Source organism: Rhinoraja longicauda, chromosome 13 (genome assembly GCF_053455715.1).
Source record: "Rhinoraja longicauda isolate Sanriku21f chromosome 13, sRhiLon1.1, whole genome shotgun sequence".
Lineage (NCBI taxonomy): Eukaryota > Metazoa > Chordata > Chondrichthyes > Rajiformes > Arhynchobatidae > Rhinoraja > Rhinoraja longicauda.
The window spans coordinates 21512199-21530874 of record NC_135965.1 but is presented as its reverse complement, the minus strand read 5'-3'; the positions used below and the strand labels follow the sequence as shown (position 1 = coordinate 21530874).

The 18676-nt window shown below is 46.1% G+C and overlaps 1 protein-coding gene across 2 annotated transcripts in view; it reads right to left on the bottom strand.

Annotated features, from left to right (window-relative positions):
- Positions 1-18463, bottom strand: part of LOC144599530 (NAD kinase-like) — a 36349-nt gene extending 17886 nt beyond the window's left edge. For both annotated transcript variants that reach the window (XM_078410532.1, XM_078410533.1), the window contains exons 1-7: positions 18331-18463; positions 13149-13438; positions 5263-5346; positions 4904-5033; positions 3296-3404; positions 2848-2933; positions 900-1002 (exon numbers count right to left, since the gene is read on the bottom strand). In XM_078410532.1, coding sequence (XP_078266658.1) covers positions 900-1002; positions 2848-2933; positions 3296-3404; positions 4904-5033; positions 5263-5346; positions 13149-13432 — 796 coding nt within the window. In that variant the 5' untranslated portion in view covers positions 13433-13438; positions 18331-18463. The remainder of the gene's footprint in view (positions 1-899; positions 1003-2847; positions 2934-3295; positions 3405-4903; positions 5034-5262; positions 5347-13148; positions 13439-18330) is intronic.
- Between the last annotated feature and the right edge of the window lie 213 nt (positions 18464-18676).

The following is an 18676-nucleotide window of genomic DNA, read 5'->3' as shown; positions in this document are numbered from 1 at the left end:
GGCACAGAAATAGGCCCTTTGGCCCATCGAGTCCGTGCCGACCAGCGATCACCCCATATTTAAGCACTTTCCTACACACTAGGGAAAACTTTAAATTTTATTCAAGCCAATTAATCTACAAACTTGTACGCCTTTGGAGTGTGGAAGGAAACCAGAGCACCCGGAAAACCCACGCGGTCACAGGGAAAACATATAAACTCCATACAGGCAGCACCCCTAGTCAGAATCCAACCTGGGTCTCCGGCGCTGTAAAGCAGCAATTCTACCACTGCGCCACTATGCCGTACCAATGTGCAGGGCACAAGATAATCACTCAGCCCGCACACTTGGTGATCTTAACACATCTCAAACTGCTCCTGTAATCATCATGTCTGTAATAACCACAATGTTATAGCCTTACGGCTCATTGCTCTCTCTGTCGGCAATCTAAGTCCAATCCAAGCCCACTTGGGCATAACCTTTTGCTCTGTGAGAATTCTGCCTTTTTTTTAATTGAAAGATTACAGCTCGTAAACAGGACTTTCGGCCGATCTAATCCATGCCCACCATCGATCACCCGTTCACATTAGTTCTATATTATCACACCTTCGCATCAACTCCCAACACTTGAGGGGCAATTTAACGAGGTCAATTAAATTACAAACCAGCATGTCTTTGGGATGTGGGGAGGAAAACGGAATACTCGGGAGGAAACCTACGCAGTCGCAGGAAGAACTTGGAAACTCCACACAGACAGCACCCGGGGTCATGATCGAACCTGGGTCTCTGGTGCTGTGAGGCAGCAGCTCTACCAGCTGCTCCTAAGAATACTTCTGTCAGAAATTCATTTGAATTTCTTTATTAAAAGCCAACAGTTCTCCGTGCAGACAGCAAAATAATCCATAGCATTTTGCTCCTACCTTCAATCACATTGGTCACTTCTGTTCTGTAGGACTCAAACTTAAACGGGGTAAGAAAACCAAGCGAGCCAAGATGGAACGCCATTACAGGAGGGACGCTGGTCTGAAAAGAAACCACAGCACTTTAGTCACATAGAACGGACCTGCTGATGCCAAAACATTGAAGGGTAATGGTCCCTACTTTTGTATGTGACCCATGAGGCCCGATCCAATTCATTGCACTGGAATGTAGAACAAAGCCCAAACGGGAAGCATCACAGAAGAGCATTCAGAGTAACCAAACAAGCTCCCAACAAACATGTCAACACTGCACACTGATACACCCCATCCAATTCAGATAACATTTCTCTCAGTAAAGCTTGGGAAGAACAAGCAAGTTTAGACCTAATGTTCTCCAGCACTGGGCCATTTCCTTAAATCATAGCTCGGACTGTTGGAGACAAATTGATATTTAATTAGCAAATGGTTAGCCAACATTTCTACCAGTCCATCACACAGACTTGACTCCATCTGCACTTCGCATTGCCTCGGGAAAGCAGCCAACATAATCAAATAATCAAAAACCTGTCCCACCCCAGTCATTCTTTTTTCTCCCCGCTCCCGTCGGGTATAGCTACAGAAGCACATCACCAGACACAGAAACAGCTTTTTCCCTTCAGTTATCAGGTTTCTGAACAGTCCTTCCATAAGCAAGGGTACTGTCCGATTCTCCTCTTCGACATTGCGGACATTGGACGCTGTCTCTGCAACTGATGCACTAGTTTCTTTGTTCCATTGTTGGTACTTAAGACAATTAAGCACTTCACCTGCTTCTCGCCCAGTGCTTGCCTAAATTCTTACTCAATTCCAAGGAACCCTAGACTGCACTAATTTTTCTCCAAGGAGGTTCCCCAGGTGCAGTCTGTTGTAGAGCTGGTTCAGTAGACTTAGATTAAAGTTGAGCTTGGTTCTTCACACAATGATACAAGTGCTGGATGTTCATAGAGCAGTCATCTTTTACCCTGGAATCTTTGCCTCCGGTTGAGTTTGTGATGAAAGGTGTTGCAGATGGACACAATTGTGAGAGTTTGGATCACTGTACGGTCGGTAATCAGAATGCAGATAGATTGTCTGCCCCTTTCTCAAATTTGAGCCTTCTAAATAAATATCTAGTATTACAAGAGTGTTTTTAAAATCAAAATATGCAGCAAAACCTCCAGAAAGGGCTGCACAATGTTTGTTATTTCTTGTGGGGGAAATGCTGAAATGATAAACAGAAACATGGGCAGCACATTGGTGCAGCTGGTAGAGCCGCTGCTTCACAGTGACCCAGGTTCGATCCTGACCTCGGGTGTTGTCTGTGTAGAGTTTGCACTTTCTTCTTTGACCACACGGATTTCCTCGGATAGAGAGAGGATGCAAAAGTGGGATAACAAAGAACTAGTGAGAACGGGTAATCGATGGTCAGCATGGACTCAGTGGGCCGAAGAGCCTGGATGGAGTGGATGTGGAGAGGACTAGTGAGTCTAGGACCAGAAGGTAGACACAAAATGCTGGAGTAACTCAGTGGGACAGGCAGCATCTCTGGAGAGAAGGAATGGGTGACGTTTCGGGTCGAGACCCTACTTCAGTCTATGACCAGAGTCCATAGCCTCAGAATAAAAGGACGGACCCTTAGAAAGGAAATGAGAAGGAATGTCTTTGGTCAGAGGGTGGTGAATCTGTGGAATTCATTGCCACAAAAGGCTGTGGAGGCCAAGTCAATGGATATTTTTAAGGTGGAGATTGATAAGTTCTTGATTATTTCGGGTGTCTAGGGGTTTTGGGGAGAAGGCAGGAGAATTGGGTTGAGAGGGAAAGATAGATCAGCCATGATTGAATGGCGGCGTAGACTTAATGGGCCGAAAGGCTTAGTTCTGCTCCTATGCCATATGAACTTTCCATGCTGTATCTCTAAAACATAACATACCTGGAAGAGCGAGGAAGCATACAGCAATGTGCCATCACCACCAAGACAAATGATGAGGTCAATGTAGCCAGACAACTCGTCATAACCTGAGATTAAAAGAAAATGCATCAATCTATTCTGCTGTGAATTGATCACACAATCACTTTCAGTAGTGCAAATATCTGAATAATCAGTTGGTCATCAGCCAAGGCTGTTTTCATTCCATAAATCACATATCTAGCAGCAATTCACACAGATTCTGCAGGGAAATGCAGGTCCTTGTGAGGTCGGTGGGGTGAAGGATACACATGAACTGCAGCGATTCAAGATGTTCACCATAATGGTGCACAAGGAATGGCAGTAAAGACTGACCAACACCCAGGTCCAAGAACAAATTAAAATTTAAATTGAAACTTTTGTTCTTCAAATAAATCGACACAATGATAGTACCCCATACCCGCCATCTCACCTTCGCGGAAGGGGCTAAGTTGCTGCCTGATGCGCTCAAAGTCTGTGTCTTTAGCGAGCGCTGCATCATCTACCACCTTCTTCTCCACAAACACAACCAAGTGCTTCTCCTGGATGGAGAAATTAAAAATTGGGGCAAAGAGAAAAAAAAGAGTATGTTTCTTCAGAGTTAAGAATGTTATATTGTCATATGTCCAAAACAAAACAATGAAATTCTTACTTGCAGCAGCATAACAGAATATAGTACTCTGTAAACAATAAAATAAACCTTGTTCCTCAGTCCCCTGCTGACATGCAGGGAAGATTTACGAGGATGTTGCAAGGACTTGAGGGCTTGAGCTACGGGGAGAGGTTGGGCAGCTAAGGACTTTTTTCTTGGAGTGCAGGAGGTTGAAGAAAATAAACATGTGGGGAATAGATAAGGTGCATGCACAGCATCTTTTTCCCAGGGTAAAGGAATCAAGAAATAGAGAGGTCATCTTGGTTGGTGCGGACAAGTTGGGTCGAAGGGCCAATTCCGTGCTGAATGGCTGACTCTAAGACACCTTTAAATTCCATTTTCAGGATCTGGTCTTCACTGGCAAAGCCCAACAGAGCCCATTCCTCATTGCTCTCGAGAAGGTGGCAAACCATCTTGAGCTGCTGCAGTTTTTCCACTGAAAGTCCTTCTAGCAAGTACCCAGTCTGAAGAAGGGTCCCAACCCAAAACCTCACCTATCCATGTCAACCAGAGACGCTGCCTGACCCGTTGGGTTATTCCAGCACTTTGTGTTCTACACAAGGTTCCAGCATTTGCAGTTCCTTGTGTTGAGGAAGCCCCAAGATCGATACTCAGCAACAATGCAGGGAAATTTCCATATCTGGATTCACAAAACCTGGAGAACCAATAAGTAAGGGAGCTCTTGTCCCAGCGCCCTTGTCTTTCCTGGCAGGTTGCTGATTTGGAATGATTTCCAGCCGCCCCCACAACCAGGACAGCATTTCTTGCCCGCATTTTCTCACCCAGCATCCTCTGCACTCCATGGATCAACCTCTGTCATTACTGCCATGAACAGCATCTCATATACGGCTTGGGCAGCTTACCAACCCAACAGTATGAACATTGATTTTTCTCATTTCAACTAACTCCTGCATTCCCTCCCCCCTCCCCCATCATTAGACGGCCGATCAGTCCCACTTCGCATCCTTGCATCCCTCTCGTTAGCACATTTTGCCCAGCCAACAATGGGCCATTATGGACTCCACCTTTCCTGAGGTAATCTGTAGCCAGCCCTGATTTGTTCTGGCCTTTTCCCCCCTCCAGTTCCACCCCTCACCCACCCCAACCTCTTTCAGTCTGAAGGGTATAGACTCTTTTATCCAAGGATACTGCCTGACCCGCTGAGTTACTCCAGCATTTTGTGTCTATCTTCAGTATAAACCAGCATCTGCAGTTCCTTCCTACACATATTCAAACATCAGTTTAATTGCGTAGAACAATACTTGTTCCACTCCTCAATCATCAATATCATTTTCCCTCCGACGGCAAATTACTAAACAGCCTAAAAGAGAAATATCTGCTACGAGGCATAAAACTACACAGATTGTGCAGTAACATGTGTTGCTTCACCTCAATGAGGAAAGTGCACAGCTCCTTGAATGGTTCAAGAAGGGCTTCGTCCTTGACTTTTTTGATGACCAGTACATTTGTTGGGGGTTTGTCCCAGGTCAATCTTTGACTAGTTGGATCCTGAATGTGCCTGAATAAATAAGAAATAAAAAATGTCAAAAGCAGGGGCATTTTACTACATACAAGTAGAGCATATATTCCTGCACATTAGAATTCAGGGGTAACAACTAGTCTTTAATGTTGATCTTCAATCAATGCTTCCGCCTTCTGAAGGAATTCTTTCAGCAACATTCACATACTACTTTTCATATTTAATAAAACAGTTGCTATTTCCACTTCAAAGTCAGCTTTCTACTTACACAATACTCGTGGAGTTCTGCAAAATGGAGGCTTTGGGTCCAAAGTGTATATCAGGTGATGGGCCATGAAGGAAATGTGCATGTCTGAAAGAAGAGAATATTGTTTTCTCACTACATTTCTTGCCTTTCTCCACCATCCCTTCCTCCTTCCCCAACTTCTTTAATCAGTTAAAAGAAAAAATAAACGCTATTAGAACAAATATATAACCAAAAAGCCACACGCAGGTAACATTAGAACTGCCTAGACACCTATGAGAAGAACGAAAGCGTACAAAACAATGTCGAGAAGATATCAACCATGTTGTTGGATGCTTTCAAGAGAGAGCTGGATAGAGCTCGATAGAGCTCTTAAGGATAGCGGAGTGAGGGGGTATGGGGAGAAGGCAGGAACGGGGCACTGATTGAGAGTGATCAGCCATGATCGCATTGAATGGCGGTGCTGGCTCGAAGGGCTGAATGGCCTACTCCTGCACCTATTGTCTATTGTTCAGCGATGCAGCATTGTTTTGCAGGTTTGATTTTGCTTCAGTTTATTTACTCCTTAAAGTGATTTTGGCACGGCAAAGCAATGGGTTTGAAAAAAAAACAGGGTTCCACATTCACTACACCATCGAACGCTCCAGTGATCGGTATCCAGTTTTTAAATAATTTCAACTCAATATACCACACCAGTCATTATGCTCCATTTTGGTTTCCTCCCTCATCTCAATATATTGGCATATCCCTCGATGCCTTTCTTCAATTACCTACCTGGATTTCCAAAATTAAGAAGCAGCACCGTGGCAGAGCTGGTAGAGCAGCTCCCTCATAACGCCAGATACCCAAGGTCAACTCAGATCACGGGTGCTGCCTGTTCTCCCTGTGACTGCATGGGTTTCTTCGGGTGCTCCGATTTCCCCCCACATCCCAAAGACATGCGGGTTTGTAGGTTAATTGGCCTCTGTAAATTACCCCTAGTGTGTAGGGCTTGGAAATGAATTTGAAATAACAGAACTAGTGTGAACGGGTGATTGATGGTCAGCATTAATTCGGTTTGCTGAAGGACCGGTTTCCATGCTGTGTCTTTCAATCAGTCTATAAGCTAGTCATTAAAAATCACAGCCGCTTGCAACAAGCTCCATAGTCTAACCTCTACAGATGAAAACAAATACTCCTGAATAATTTACAAGGAAAACCAATTATCATTTATATAGCACCTCCTAAAATAATGTATTCACACACCAAGTCATATTTCAAAGTACAGCAAATCCTCATTTTAACGGACTCCTTTATATAGGATTTTGGTTTGCAAGATGCACCCTGCTCGCAAGATGCACCAGTGAACCCTTCTTCACCCACTACATGATCCGGTTACGTGGCTGTTGATGCAGCTCATGTCAGACTCCTGGAGTCAGTGCTCTCTTCAGACCGCTACCAACGACAGGACGCGCTGAGTCACCGTAGGGTTCTCTCCCCTCTCACCAGCTGCTGCTTCTTCCTGCTGCCTGTCACTTTGTCCGTTTGGCCTCTCTTCACCTACTCTCCCCCCCCCCCACCACCACCCATGTCTTTCTCCTCCTTCACCGCCCCCCGGAGTTGCGGAAATGCTCCATCTGGGAAGATGCCGGAAACTGCAGGGGCGGTGGAGCAGTGAGCAGACAAAGCAACGGCCGACAGGAAGAATCGGCAGCGGGTGAGAGAGCACCACGGCAACCGAGCGTGTCCTGTCGGTGGCCTGAAGAAAGTGCAGTCCCCAGGGTCTACAACGCGAGGAGCAACAGCCACATCAACTAGATGGTGCAGTAGCTGGTGAAGAAGGACTCACTGGCGCAGAGCAGCGGCATCGTTGCCCCTCAGGTTTCTATTAAATATTTCCCCTCCCACCTTAAACCTACACACTCTGGTTCGATTCCCCTACTCTGGTTAAAAGACTGTTAGAGTTTTAAGGAGAGGCTGTGATTGTATTCAATGCAATGAAGGAGGCTGAGAGGGGACGTTAGAATGCTATAAAAGGAGCATCGATAAGTTGAATGGGCACAGCCTTTTTCCTGGTAGGGGAATCTTAAACTAGATGGCATAGATGTAAGGTGAGAGAAAAAACATTTAATGGGTACCTGATGTACGTTTCACACTGGACAGCAGAACAGTGCAGCGGTAGTGTTGGTGCCTTACAGCGCCAGAGACGTGGCTTCGATCCTGACTACGAGTGCTATCTGTACGGAGTTTGTACGTTCTCCAGGTGACAGCATGGGTTTTCCCCGTGTGCTCCGGTTTCCACCCACACTCCAAATGTTTGTAGGTTAATTGGCTTCTGTAAAGATTGTAAATTGTCCCTAGTGTATAGGATCATAATCATAATAATCATAATTGTACTTTATTAGCCAAGTACATTTCGCAACATACGAGGAAGTTGATTTGTCATACAGTCATACCAATAAAGAGCAACATGACACCCAGATACATTTTTAACATGAACATCCACCACAGCGACTCCCACATTCCTCACTGTGATGGAAGGCCAAAAAAGTTCAATCTCTTCCCTTCTTTGTTCTCCCGCGGTCGGGGACGTCAAGCCTTCCGTTGACGGGACGATCTTGGCTCCGGCAGCCGACTGTCAAGCCCTCCGCGTCAGGGCGATCAAGCACCTGCATCGGGGGGGTGGGGTGATTGCAGCTCCCTGCGCCAGAGCTAGTCGAACCTTCTGCGACTTTGGAGCTTCCAGACATCAGTCTCTACCCGAGACTGCAAGCTCCTCGATGTTGAAATCCGCAGGATGCATCGGAGCATCGATCCAACTAGATAGAGCTAGTGTATGGGGATCGTTGGTTGGTGAGGATTCGATGGGCCAAATGGCCTGTTTCTTTGTTAAATGTATCAGTTTGTTTTTCAGCATGTGTTGATCGGATTTCAGAAAAGTAAACTAGATGTTTGGGCTTCCAAGAGACATGTTCGGTGTCACGTAAGATGTTATTGTGCAAGAGCTTTTGGTGTCATGGGATAATATCATGAATAAAAGATTGACTATTCAATATAGTATATTGGTGGGATAAGTGATTCATTTTCAAGTAAGCAAGCATTAACTTGGGAGTGCCACAGTGAGAAATGTTCAGGCTTCCACCAGTTCAACGTTTCAAGGTCAGTTTATTTTCACAAGCACCAATTAAAGTACAGTGAAATTCAAATTACCATACAGCCATACTAAAACAAAAACAAGACAGCTACATGAAAGCTAACATAAATATCCACATCAGCGGATTCCTCACTGTGATGGAAGGCAAAAAAGTCCAATCCTCTTCCTCCTTTATTCTCCGCGTCGGGGCGGTCGAAGGGTGTCTTGTTGCTCTTTATTGGTACGACTGTATGGCAAATGACTGTATGGCGGCACGGTGGCGCAACGGTAGAGTTGCTGCTTTACAGCAAATGCAGCGCCGGAGACTCAGGTTCGATCCTGACTACGGGTGCTGTACTGTAAGGAGTTTGTACGTTCTCCCCATGACCTGCGTGGGTTTTCTCCGAGATCTTCGGTTTCCTCCCACACTCCAAAGACGTACAACAGGTATGTAGGTTAATTGACTGGGTAAATGTAAAAATTGTCCCTAGTGTGTGTAGGATAGTGTTAATGTGCGGGGATCGCTGGGCGGCGCGGACTTGGTGGGCCGAAAAGGCCTGTTTCCGCGCTGTATCTGAAATATGAAATATGAAAAAAAATATATATATATGAAATCAAATTCCTCGTATGTTGCAAAACATACTTGGCTAATAAAGTACTATTATGATTATGATTATAATGATTATGATCCTACACATTAGGGACAATTTACAATCTTTACGGAGGCCAATTAACCTATAAACCTGTACATCTTTAGAGTGTGGGAGGAAAGACGGGGAAAACCCAAGCAGTTACCTGGAAAACGTACAAACTCCGTACAGATAGCACTCGTAATCAGGGTCGAGGCCACATCTCTGGCGCTGTCAGGCAGCAACTCTACCGCTGCACTGTTGTGCCGTCCTGTGAGAAACGTACATCAGGTACCCTTTAAATATTTTTCCTCTCACCTTACATCTATGCCATTTAGTTTAAGATTCCCCTACCATGGGGAAAAGGCTGTGCTCATTCAACTTATCTATGCCCCTTTTATAGCATTCTATGGTCCCCTCTCAGCCTCCTTCATTGGAGTGAAAACAATCACAGCCTCTCCTTAAAACTCCAGCAGTCTTTTAACCATAGGGGAATCGAAGCAGATTGCGTAGGTTCAAGGTGGGAAGGGGAAAGATTTAATAGGATCCCGAGGGGCAACTTTTACCAAGCAAAGGGTGGTGGGTATATGGAATGAACTGACAGAGGAGGTAGCAGAGGATGGTGGACTGGTACCGCAACATCATTTGGTCTGGTACATGGATAGGGATGGTTTAGAGTGACGTGGGCAAACGCAGCCAGAAGGGATTGCAGATGGGGCATCTTAGTCAGGATGGGCAATTTGTGTGCTGTGTGACTCTATGACTAAGCCCTCCAGTCCCAGTATTTACCCAGTGAATATTTCCAGTTATCCAGCTTAATGCCATTCTTCCTACAGATAGCTGACCACCCAACAGTCCACCTGTGGTCACACCAATATCTTGTTTAGTTGCAAGTGGATTTCACAACTCTTGTTCACAATGTGGCACAGCTGGTAGTGCTGTTGCCTCACAGTGCCCAAGACCAGGGTTGAATTTAGACCTCAGGAGATATCTGTGTGGAATTTGCATGTTCTCCCTGTGACCACGTGACTGTCCTCCAGGTGCTCTGGTTTCCACCCACATCCCAATAATGTGCGGGTTTGTAGGTTAATTGGCTTCTATAAATTGCCCCTACTGTGTAGGGAGTGGATGAGAAAGTGGGATAACAGAGAGCTAATGTGAATGGATGATTCATGGTTGGCATGGACTCGGTGGGCCGAAGGGCACGCTTAGAGTCAAAGTCATACAACATGGAAACAGGCCCTACGGTTAACTTGCTCACGCAAACCAACATGCCCCACTCGTCCCACCTGCCTGCGTTTGGCCAATATCCCTCCAAGCCCATCCTATCCATCTACCTGTCCACCTGTTTTTTAAACATTATAATATCTGCCTCAACTACCTCCTCCAGCAGCTTGTTCCACATACTTACCCTTTGTGTAAAAATGTTGCTCCAAGGTATAAAGTCCTTTCCTGTTCAACTTCTCTCTATAGCTCAGGCCTGCCAAGTCCTGGCAACATCCTTGTAAATTGTTGCTCCACTCTTTCCAGCTTCCACCCTTCCTGTAGCTGGGTGACCAAAACTGAACACAATGTTCCAAATGCAGTCTCAACAATGCAGAAAGGGGAAACTGCACCCTTTCACCTGAACAACATCTTTCCGATAACGGGGTGAATAAAACTGAACATAATACTCTCAATGGACCACACCAATGTCTTGTACAACTCTAACATGACCACCCAACTTCTAAACTGAATACTCTGACAGATGATGGCCAATGCCCCAAATATTTTCTTGACTACCCTATCTACCTGTGACACCACTTTCAAGGAGCTATGTACCAGCACTCTTCGATCCCTCTGCTCTACAACATTCCCCAGAGCCTTGCCATTCACTGTGTAGGTCCTGCCTTGCCTCACACTTCTTTGTACTAAATTCCATCAACCATTCCTCAGCCCACCTGCCCAAACGATCAAGATCTTGCAGCAATTTTGACAACCATCTTCACTATCTACAATGCCACCCACAAAGGGATGCTGGAGTAACTCAGCAGGTCAGACAGAATCTTTGGAGAACATGGATAGGTGATGCTTCGGGTCGGGACCCTTCTTCAGACTGATTTGTACTATCGGGAGATGGGGGGGGGAGGCTGGAAGAGATCTGGGCTGGACAAAGTCTAGCAAGTGATAGGTCTCTACCTGAATGCGCACCCTTCCACCCATTCAGACTCACAAAGGGGGAGCTGTGAGAGAGGGTCTCCTCTCCCGTCAAGAGAGAGGAGAACTTCTTCTAACTAGGCATCCTTGAGGAGATTTTGCAGTAGACCAGTAAAATGTAGAAACAAGGTACTATATATGCTGGTTGACACAAAGCACTGGAGTAACTCAGCGGGTCAGGCAGCATCTCTAGAGGATACAAAGTGCTGGAGTAACTCAGCGGGTCAGGCAGCATCTCTGAGATGATCAATGTTTTGGGTCAAGATCTTGCATCTGGACTGAGAGTGTAAAGGGATAATGGGAGAATAGCCACAATAAAGAGGTGAGATGGTGGGACGAGGCAGGGGCTGGGAATCAGATATGGATGGGGATAATGGGCAGATGGAGTCAGGTGGGAGAGGGAATGTACAGGCAGAGGCTGGGGGGGATGTGGAATGATTGGCAAAGGGAAAAGGAGCCAAAGTAAAACATAAATGTTGAAGTAACTCAGTGGGTCAGGCAGTATCTTCGGAGAGAATGGACAGGCAACATTGTGAGTTGCAACCGTTCTTCAGAGTGAATGTAGTAGTGGGGGAGGGGGGGGGGAGCAGGTAAAGAAGTGATTGCCGGAGAAAGCCTGACAGGTGAGAGATGGATAAGTGAGGGGGAGGTTCTTCAGACTCAAGGGTCGGGTGCCGACCCGACACATCACCTGCCCCCATGTTCTCAAGAGATGTTACCTGACCTGCTGAGTTACTCTACCACTATGAGGGGTTTTTTTTCACATCAATCTTCTGTTGGCCAGGCAGAGGAGGTGGGAGAGGCGAGAGCAGAATGTCCAGGAAATAGAGAAAGGAAGAATAAAGGCACGAACAACTACGGTGAAAGTGAAGCCATGTATCCTGAAAATTAAGGAGTCAGTTCATAAACCCTTGAACAGAAACATTCATCTTAAGAGCAGATGCAGCAGAAACGAAGCAACTGAGAGAAAGGGTTGGTACAAATACCTTTAAGCGACTTGGTTTCTACCATGCCTGAAGCAAAAATCTTTTCTGGATGTTTCTCGGTTAAATGGCATTTGAACCAACGGGAATTTTTTTAACTGGACCACGCGTTGACCTAACCTTTTGATAATAACAATCTGTCATTATGTAGTACCTTAAATTACTTTTAAAGATAGATTTCTACATTAAATGCCACAAGATCATATAGGCAGATGGCAAGAAGATTTATGAATGACATAGATTTTTTGAGAAGTCTTAAATAAAAGGGAATCAGGTAGAGGGATGGAGACATTTGAATAAAGAATTCCTTAACTCAGACGTCTGAGGCTGAACACATGGCTTATTAAAAACCTGAAATGCACAAAAGTCTTGGGCAGAGACCTTAAGGTTTGCAGAGCTTAATAGGATCACAGAAATAGTGCGGGATAAGGCAATGGAAGCATTTGAACACAAAATTGAGAATAGTAGTCATTAAACTTTGCTTCTTCAGGAGGCAGCTAAGGTCAGCAAGCCCAGAGCCGATGGGCGAACAGGACTTGGCATGCTTTAATAAGACGATAAGACACAGGGGGCAGCATGGTGGCGCAGCAGGTAAAGTTGCTGCCTTACAGTTTTGAGCCTTTCTTTGGTATAAACCAGCATCTGCAGTTCCTTTTTATTATATTTTGGCTGGCTATTGTTCGTTCATTAATTTAAATCGGTAGTAAGCGGCACAAATTCTGGCTGATAGACACAAAGTGCTGGAGTAATTCAGCGGGTCACGCAGCATCTCTGAAGATAAAGAATGGGTGATGTTTTGGGTCAGGACTCTTCTTCAAGACTTTGATGAAGTTCTCCTCCTTTCTCAACCAGACTCTGCAGTTCCTATTTACATTAATTGTGACTGTAGCCACAAGGGGAACTGTGAAAGCGATGAATAGCAACCCAACCTTCACAGGTAGTTTAGAGGGCATGCTAGCAATATTCCCCGCTCTGATCGGTTTACTGTACCTCTGTCCAACCTTTCGATGGGTCTTACATTTCCGTGGAGATTTTTCGGCCTGCTCCCGTCTCTTGGGCGATAATTGATCCCGTTTCTTTGGCACCGTGCTGGAGTCCAGCTTCTCAGCTGTCGGTGGCGTCACCTCCTCTCGCTTATTGGATGACCGGCCGCACCTTGCACGATCCCACATCTCCTCCCCAGGGCAGGGCTTGTGATGCCCAGTCTCAGGCTTATTGGGGGCTGCAGGAGTTTCTTCCCCATTCAGGGCAGCAGAATTATCCGCTGAATCCATCACACACTGAGGGAACAAAATAAAATGAAGGCTGAAATAGAATGTAGAATGGTACAGTGTAAGAAGGAACTGCAGATGCTGGTTTATACCAAAGATGGATACAAAATGCTGGAGTAACTCAGCCTTGTCAGGCAGCATATCCAGAGAAAAAGAATAGGTGATGTTTCAGGTCAGAACCCTTCTTCAAACTGAAAGTAGAGGTCGGGGAGGGGGGATAAACTGGAGGCGAGAAAAGGCCAGAACAAATCAGAGATGTCAACAGATGACCTCAGGAAGCATGGTGCCCATAATGGCCCTATGTTGGCTGGGGAAGGTGTGATAACAAGAGGGATACAAAAATGTTAACAGTGGAACTGGTAGAATGATTAAGGTGGGGGACCAGAGAGAGAGGGAAGGGGAGGAAAGGAAGGGGTTACTTGAAATTAGTGAAAACAACGTTCATGCTGCTGGGTTGCAAGCTGCCTGAGCAAAATATGTACTGTAGAACAATACAGGGCAGGAACAGGCCCCTTTGCCCCATAGCATCAGAATAAAGCGACGAACCTTTAGAAAGCAGATAAGGAGGAATTTCTTTAGTGGGAGGGTGGTAAATCTGTGGAAATCATTCCCACAGAAGGCTATGGAGGCCAAGTCAATGGATATGTTTAAGGTGGAGTGAAAGATTCTTGATTAGTAAAGGTGTCAAGGATGATAGGGAGGAGGCAGGAGATTGGGGTTGAGAGGGAAAGATAGATCAGCCATGATTGAATGGCGGAGGAGACATGTTGGGTTGAATGGCCTACTTCTGCTCCTATAACTTATGAATACCTGTGCCGTATATGACACCAAGATAATCTAACCCTTCTGGCACCAAGTGATCCAATGAACCATTAAAAGTACAAAATCACAAAGAGCAAGACCACTGCTATCAATTCCCCAGTCACGACAGAAGTTATAAATGAAACCAGCCGTGTGCAGACAAACGACAGGATTTAAAGATGGGCTACCAAGCAAAATGCTGCAAATAGGGCAATAAAAAATACATAATCTCTGAAAAAACTCCTATCCCCAAGAACAGAACAAATCCCGAGTTGGCCACTTGGCTCCTCCAGCCTTTTCCATTGATTCAATCTGAATATGGCTGACCTATCCTAGTTCCGCCTTTTCATACTTTTCATTCTTTTGTTCTTTGTACCTCCTCATGTTTCCCTTTCCCTCTCAGTCTGAAGGATCTCGACCCAAAATGTCACCTATTAGTTTTCTCCAGAGATGCTGTCTGGCAAGCTGAGTTACTCCAGCATTTGTGTACACCAGCATCTACAGATCCTTGTGACATCTCTTCTGTGCCAGTTCCCCTTAATGCACAGTTCATCAATCCTTCAAATATTTATCTATGTCCACCTTAAATTTCTCTAATGATCTGGATTTCACCATTGATCAGGTTTTCACCACTCTCAGGAGTAGAGATATACCACCCTCTGAGAGAACTTTCTGAATTCCAAAAGAAAAAATACTGCAACAGCCAGAAATCTGAAGTGTGAGCAAAGTTTCATAATAATTACACAGATTTCGCAGCCAACAAGTATTCAAAGATTTCTGGAAAGAAACGGAGACTGAAAATCCAGCAATTCCCTAGGCGAGAAGGAACAAACTACTTACAAACATTTTAAAGACCCAAAATAACTTTTGAGGAAAAGGGGCAGCATAGCCATGCAAAGAGAACTTAACACACTCAGAAATAGAAATCAGGCAGTCAGCAATTGACTGTAAACAGGATCATGAGAACAAAGTTGATCCCACAGACAGGATGTATTTGGTGAGAACATCAACAGGGATCAGGGTGAACGAAGAATACAACATTTAGTACAAGTGATGGGGGAAAAGTCAAAAAGTTAGTAATTAGTTTAGGCATCCAAGGAAAATAAAGTTGATTAGATAGTCTAATTTTTACTAAATCCACATGAAGGAAGGTACTGTAAACACCAAGGCTGGAGTAAGTCAGCGGGACTCTTCTTCAGACTGAAGAAGAGTCCCGACCCAAAATATCACCTTTAGACTTTAGAGATACAGACAGGAAAAGGCCCTTCGGCCCATCGTGTCCGCAACAACCAGCGATCACCCCATACACTAGCACTATCCTACACACAGCACTATCCTATCAATTAACCTGCAAATCTGTACATTTTTGGAATGTGACAATAGACAATAGGTGCAGGAGTAGGCCATTCGGCCCTTCGAGCCAGCACCACCATTCAATGTGATCATGGCTGATCATTCTCAATCAGTACCCCGTTCCTGCCTTCTCCCCATACCCCCTGACTCCGCTATCCTTAAGAGCTCTATCTAGCTCATGTGGGAGGAAACCGAAGCACCAGGACAAAACCCTGAGGAATCCCACGTGGTCACAGGGAGTGTCGACCTGAAATGTCACCTATTCCTTTTCTCCAGAGATACTGTCTGACCCGCTGAATTACTCCAGCGTTTTGTGTTTATCTTCGGTCACAGGGAGAATGGATAAACTCCATATAGACCCGTAATCTGGATTAAACCCATGTTTCTGGCACTCTCAGGCAGCAATTCTACTGCTGCGCCAATGTGCTGCCCCAATCACCTATCCACCCAGATGCTGCCTGACCGACCGGGTTACTCCAGCATTTTCTGTCTATTTTGTCATCTGCAGTTCCTTTTCATGTTACTGTAAACTTTCAGCATGCTAGCCAATACCAGAGAGTCATACCACATACAAAATGGGCCCTTTAGGCCACAATGCTCATGGCAATCTTTCAGTTCATCTGCACTAGTCGCATTTAGCCACATTAGACCTGTCACCTTGTGGAAAGGGAAACAGGGTTAACACTAGAGATCAAAGAATTGTACAGCAGTTGATCAGAAATGTTTGTCATCAAGGAACAGGCCCTTCAGTCCACAGAAATGTTTCATTGTACCTCAGTACACATGACAATAAGCTAAACTAAACAATGTCTGTGCTGAACATGCTGCCAGGTTAAGCTAATCCCATCTGCCTGCACATAATCCATATCCCTCCAAATCTATATGCCTATCTAAAAGCCTCTTAAACGGCACTATTGTATCTGCCTCCATCTCCACCCCTGGCATTACGTTCCAGGCATTCACCATCCTCTGTGTAAAATAGTTGTTCTGCACATCTCCTTTAAACTTTCGCCCTTTCACCTTAAAGTTGTACCCCTCTCATCTTTAACACTTCCACCCTATTCGTGGCTCTCATAACTTCTCTCAGGTCTCCTCTCAGCCTCCGCCACTCTAAATAAAACAATCCAAGTTTGTCCAACATCATCTTGTAACTAATACCCCCAACTTATAATACCATAGCTATCTAGACTACACGTCTTCCCACTCTGCTTCCTGTAAAGACACTATCCCCATCTCCCAATTCCTCCATCTACGCCACATCTGCGCCCAAGATGAGGTGTTCCATACTAGGGCATTGGAGATGTCCTCATTCTTTAGGGAACGAGGACTCCCCGCTTCAATCATAGACCCTCACTAGGGTCTCCTCGATACCCGCAGCTCTGTTCTTGCTCCCCCTCCCCCCAGGCATAACAGGGACAGAGTCCCCCTCGTCCTCACTATCCACTCCATCAGCCGTCACACACCGGACATAATCCTCCAACATGTTCGCCACCTCCAACGGGATCTCATCACTAGCCACATCTTCCCATCTCCACCCCTTTCTACAGAGACCATTCCTCTGCATCTCCCTGGTCAACCCATCCCTTCCCACTCAAACTACCCTCTCCCCAGGTACTTTCCTTTGCAACCTCAGGAGATGCAACACCTGGCCCTATACCTCCCCCCCCCCCCCCCCCCCCCAACTACTTCCAGGGACCCAGACAGTCTTTACAGGTGAGGCAGAGGTTCACTTGTACCTCCTCCAACCTGTATCCACTGTTCCAGGTGTGGCGGTGTGCGAGACCACACCTCCACTCAGTTCGCCTAAACCTACCTGATTTCCGGGTTGCTAAACACTTTACCTCCCCTTCCCATTCCCACTGACCATCTGTCCTGGGCCTCCTTCATTGTCAGTGAGACTCAGCACAAATTGGAGGAACAGCACCTCATCATTTGTTTGGGCAGCTTACACCCCAGCGGTATGAACATTGACTTCTCTAACTTCAAGTAACCCTTGTTTTCCCCCTCTCTCTATCGCTCCTTCTTCCCAGACTCCAAACAGTCTTACTGTCTCCGACTATTTTATCTGTTTGCTTTGTTACCTTCTCCCAGCTAACAATGACATATTCTATATTTTCCTTGTACCTCATTCCCTTTGTCCTATTTTAACACCTTACGCTTCCTTATAGATGTATCTCCCTCTGAAGAAGGGTCTCAACCCGAAACGACTCCCGTTCCTTCTCTTGAGATGCTGCCTGTCCCGCTGAGTTACTCCAGCATTTTGTGTCTATCTTCGCCTAAAAGATTAACTCTGCTTCTCTTTCCACAGATGCCACCTGAAAAGTGTTATGTTTTTCATTGTTTTTAACTACATATTTTCCACATTTGCATTTTTGTTTCAATTTTCAAAGAAATCCAGATGCTTGCCCCACACGTTGGTAGAGACAAAGTTGGAAGGGAAAGGGGTTTAAAATTCTTTGTGGTGGAGTAAACACCAGTTTAATTTACAGTCGATGATGAACAGATTTGGAGACAGAAGCATGAGTAGGTTATGCTTTCCATCAGCCAACCTTTCTTGGACAGGGGAGGGAGGAGAGAACTGCAGGAACGGGGTACTGATTGAGAATGATCAGCCATGATCGCATTGAATGGCGGTGCTGGCTCGAAGGGCCGAATGGCCTCCTCCTGCACCTATTGTCTATTGCAGTCGGTGGGAGACCGACCGCCAGCTTCACAACCCGCCTCCCCGCTGCCCCGTCCCCACTTACACTCCGGGCCGCGCTCCTCCACGGCGAGCGGCGCCAGGGGAGGGGAGGGAAGGCGATTCTCCGCTTCACCTGCTGAGCCCAAGGCCGGAGTCCGGCCTCCACTCCGGGCCGCGCTCCTCCAGAGGGAGAGAGAGAGGGAGGGCGAGGCTCCACTCGGCTCCGCTTCACCCGAGGCCAAGGCCAGAGTCCGGCCTCCACTCCGGGCCGGGCCGCAACAACGCCGCCGATTGGCCGCGGCCGCCCAGCTCCCGTCATTGGTCGGCCCGCATCCAATCAGCTGCCGGCGGAGGCCCGCCTCGCCATTGGTCGGCGCCCTGCGTTCCGATTGGCTTCAACCCAGGCTAAT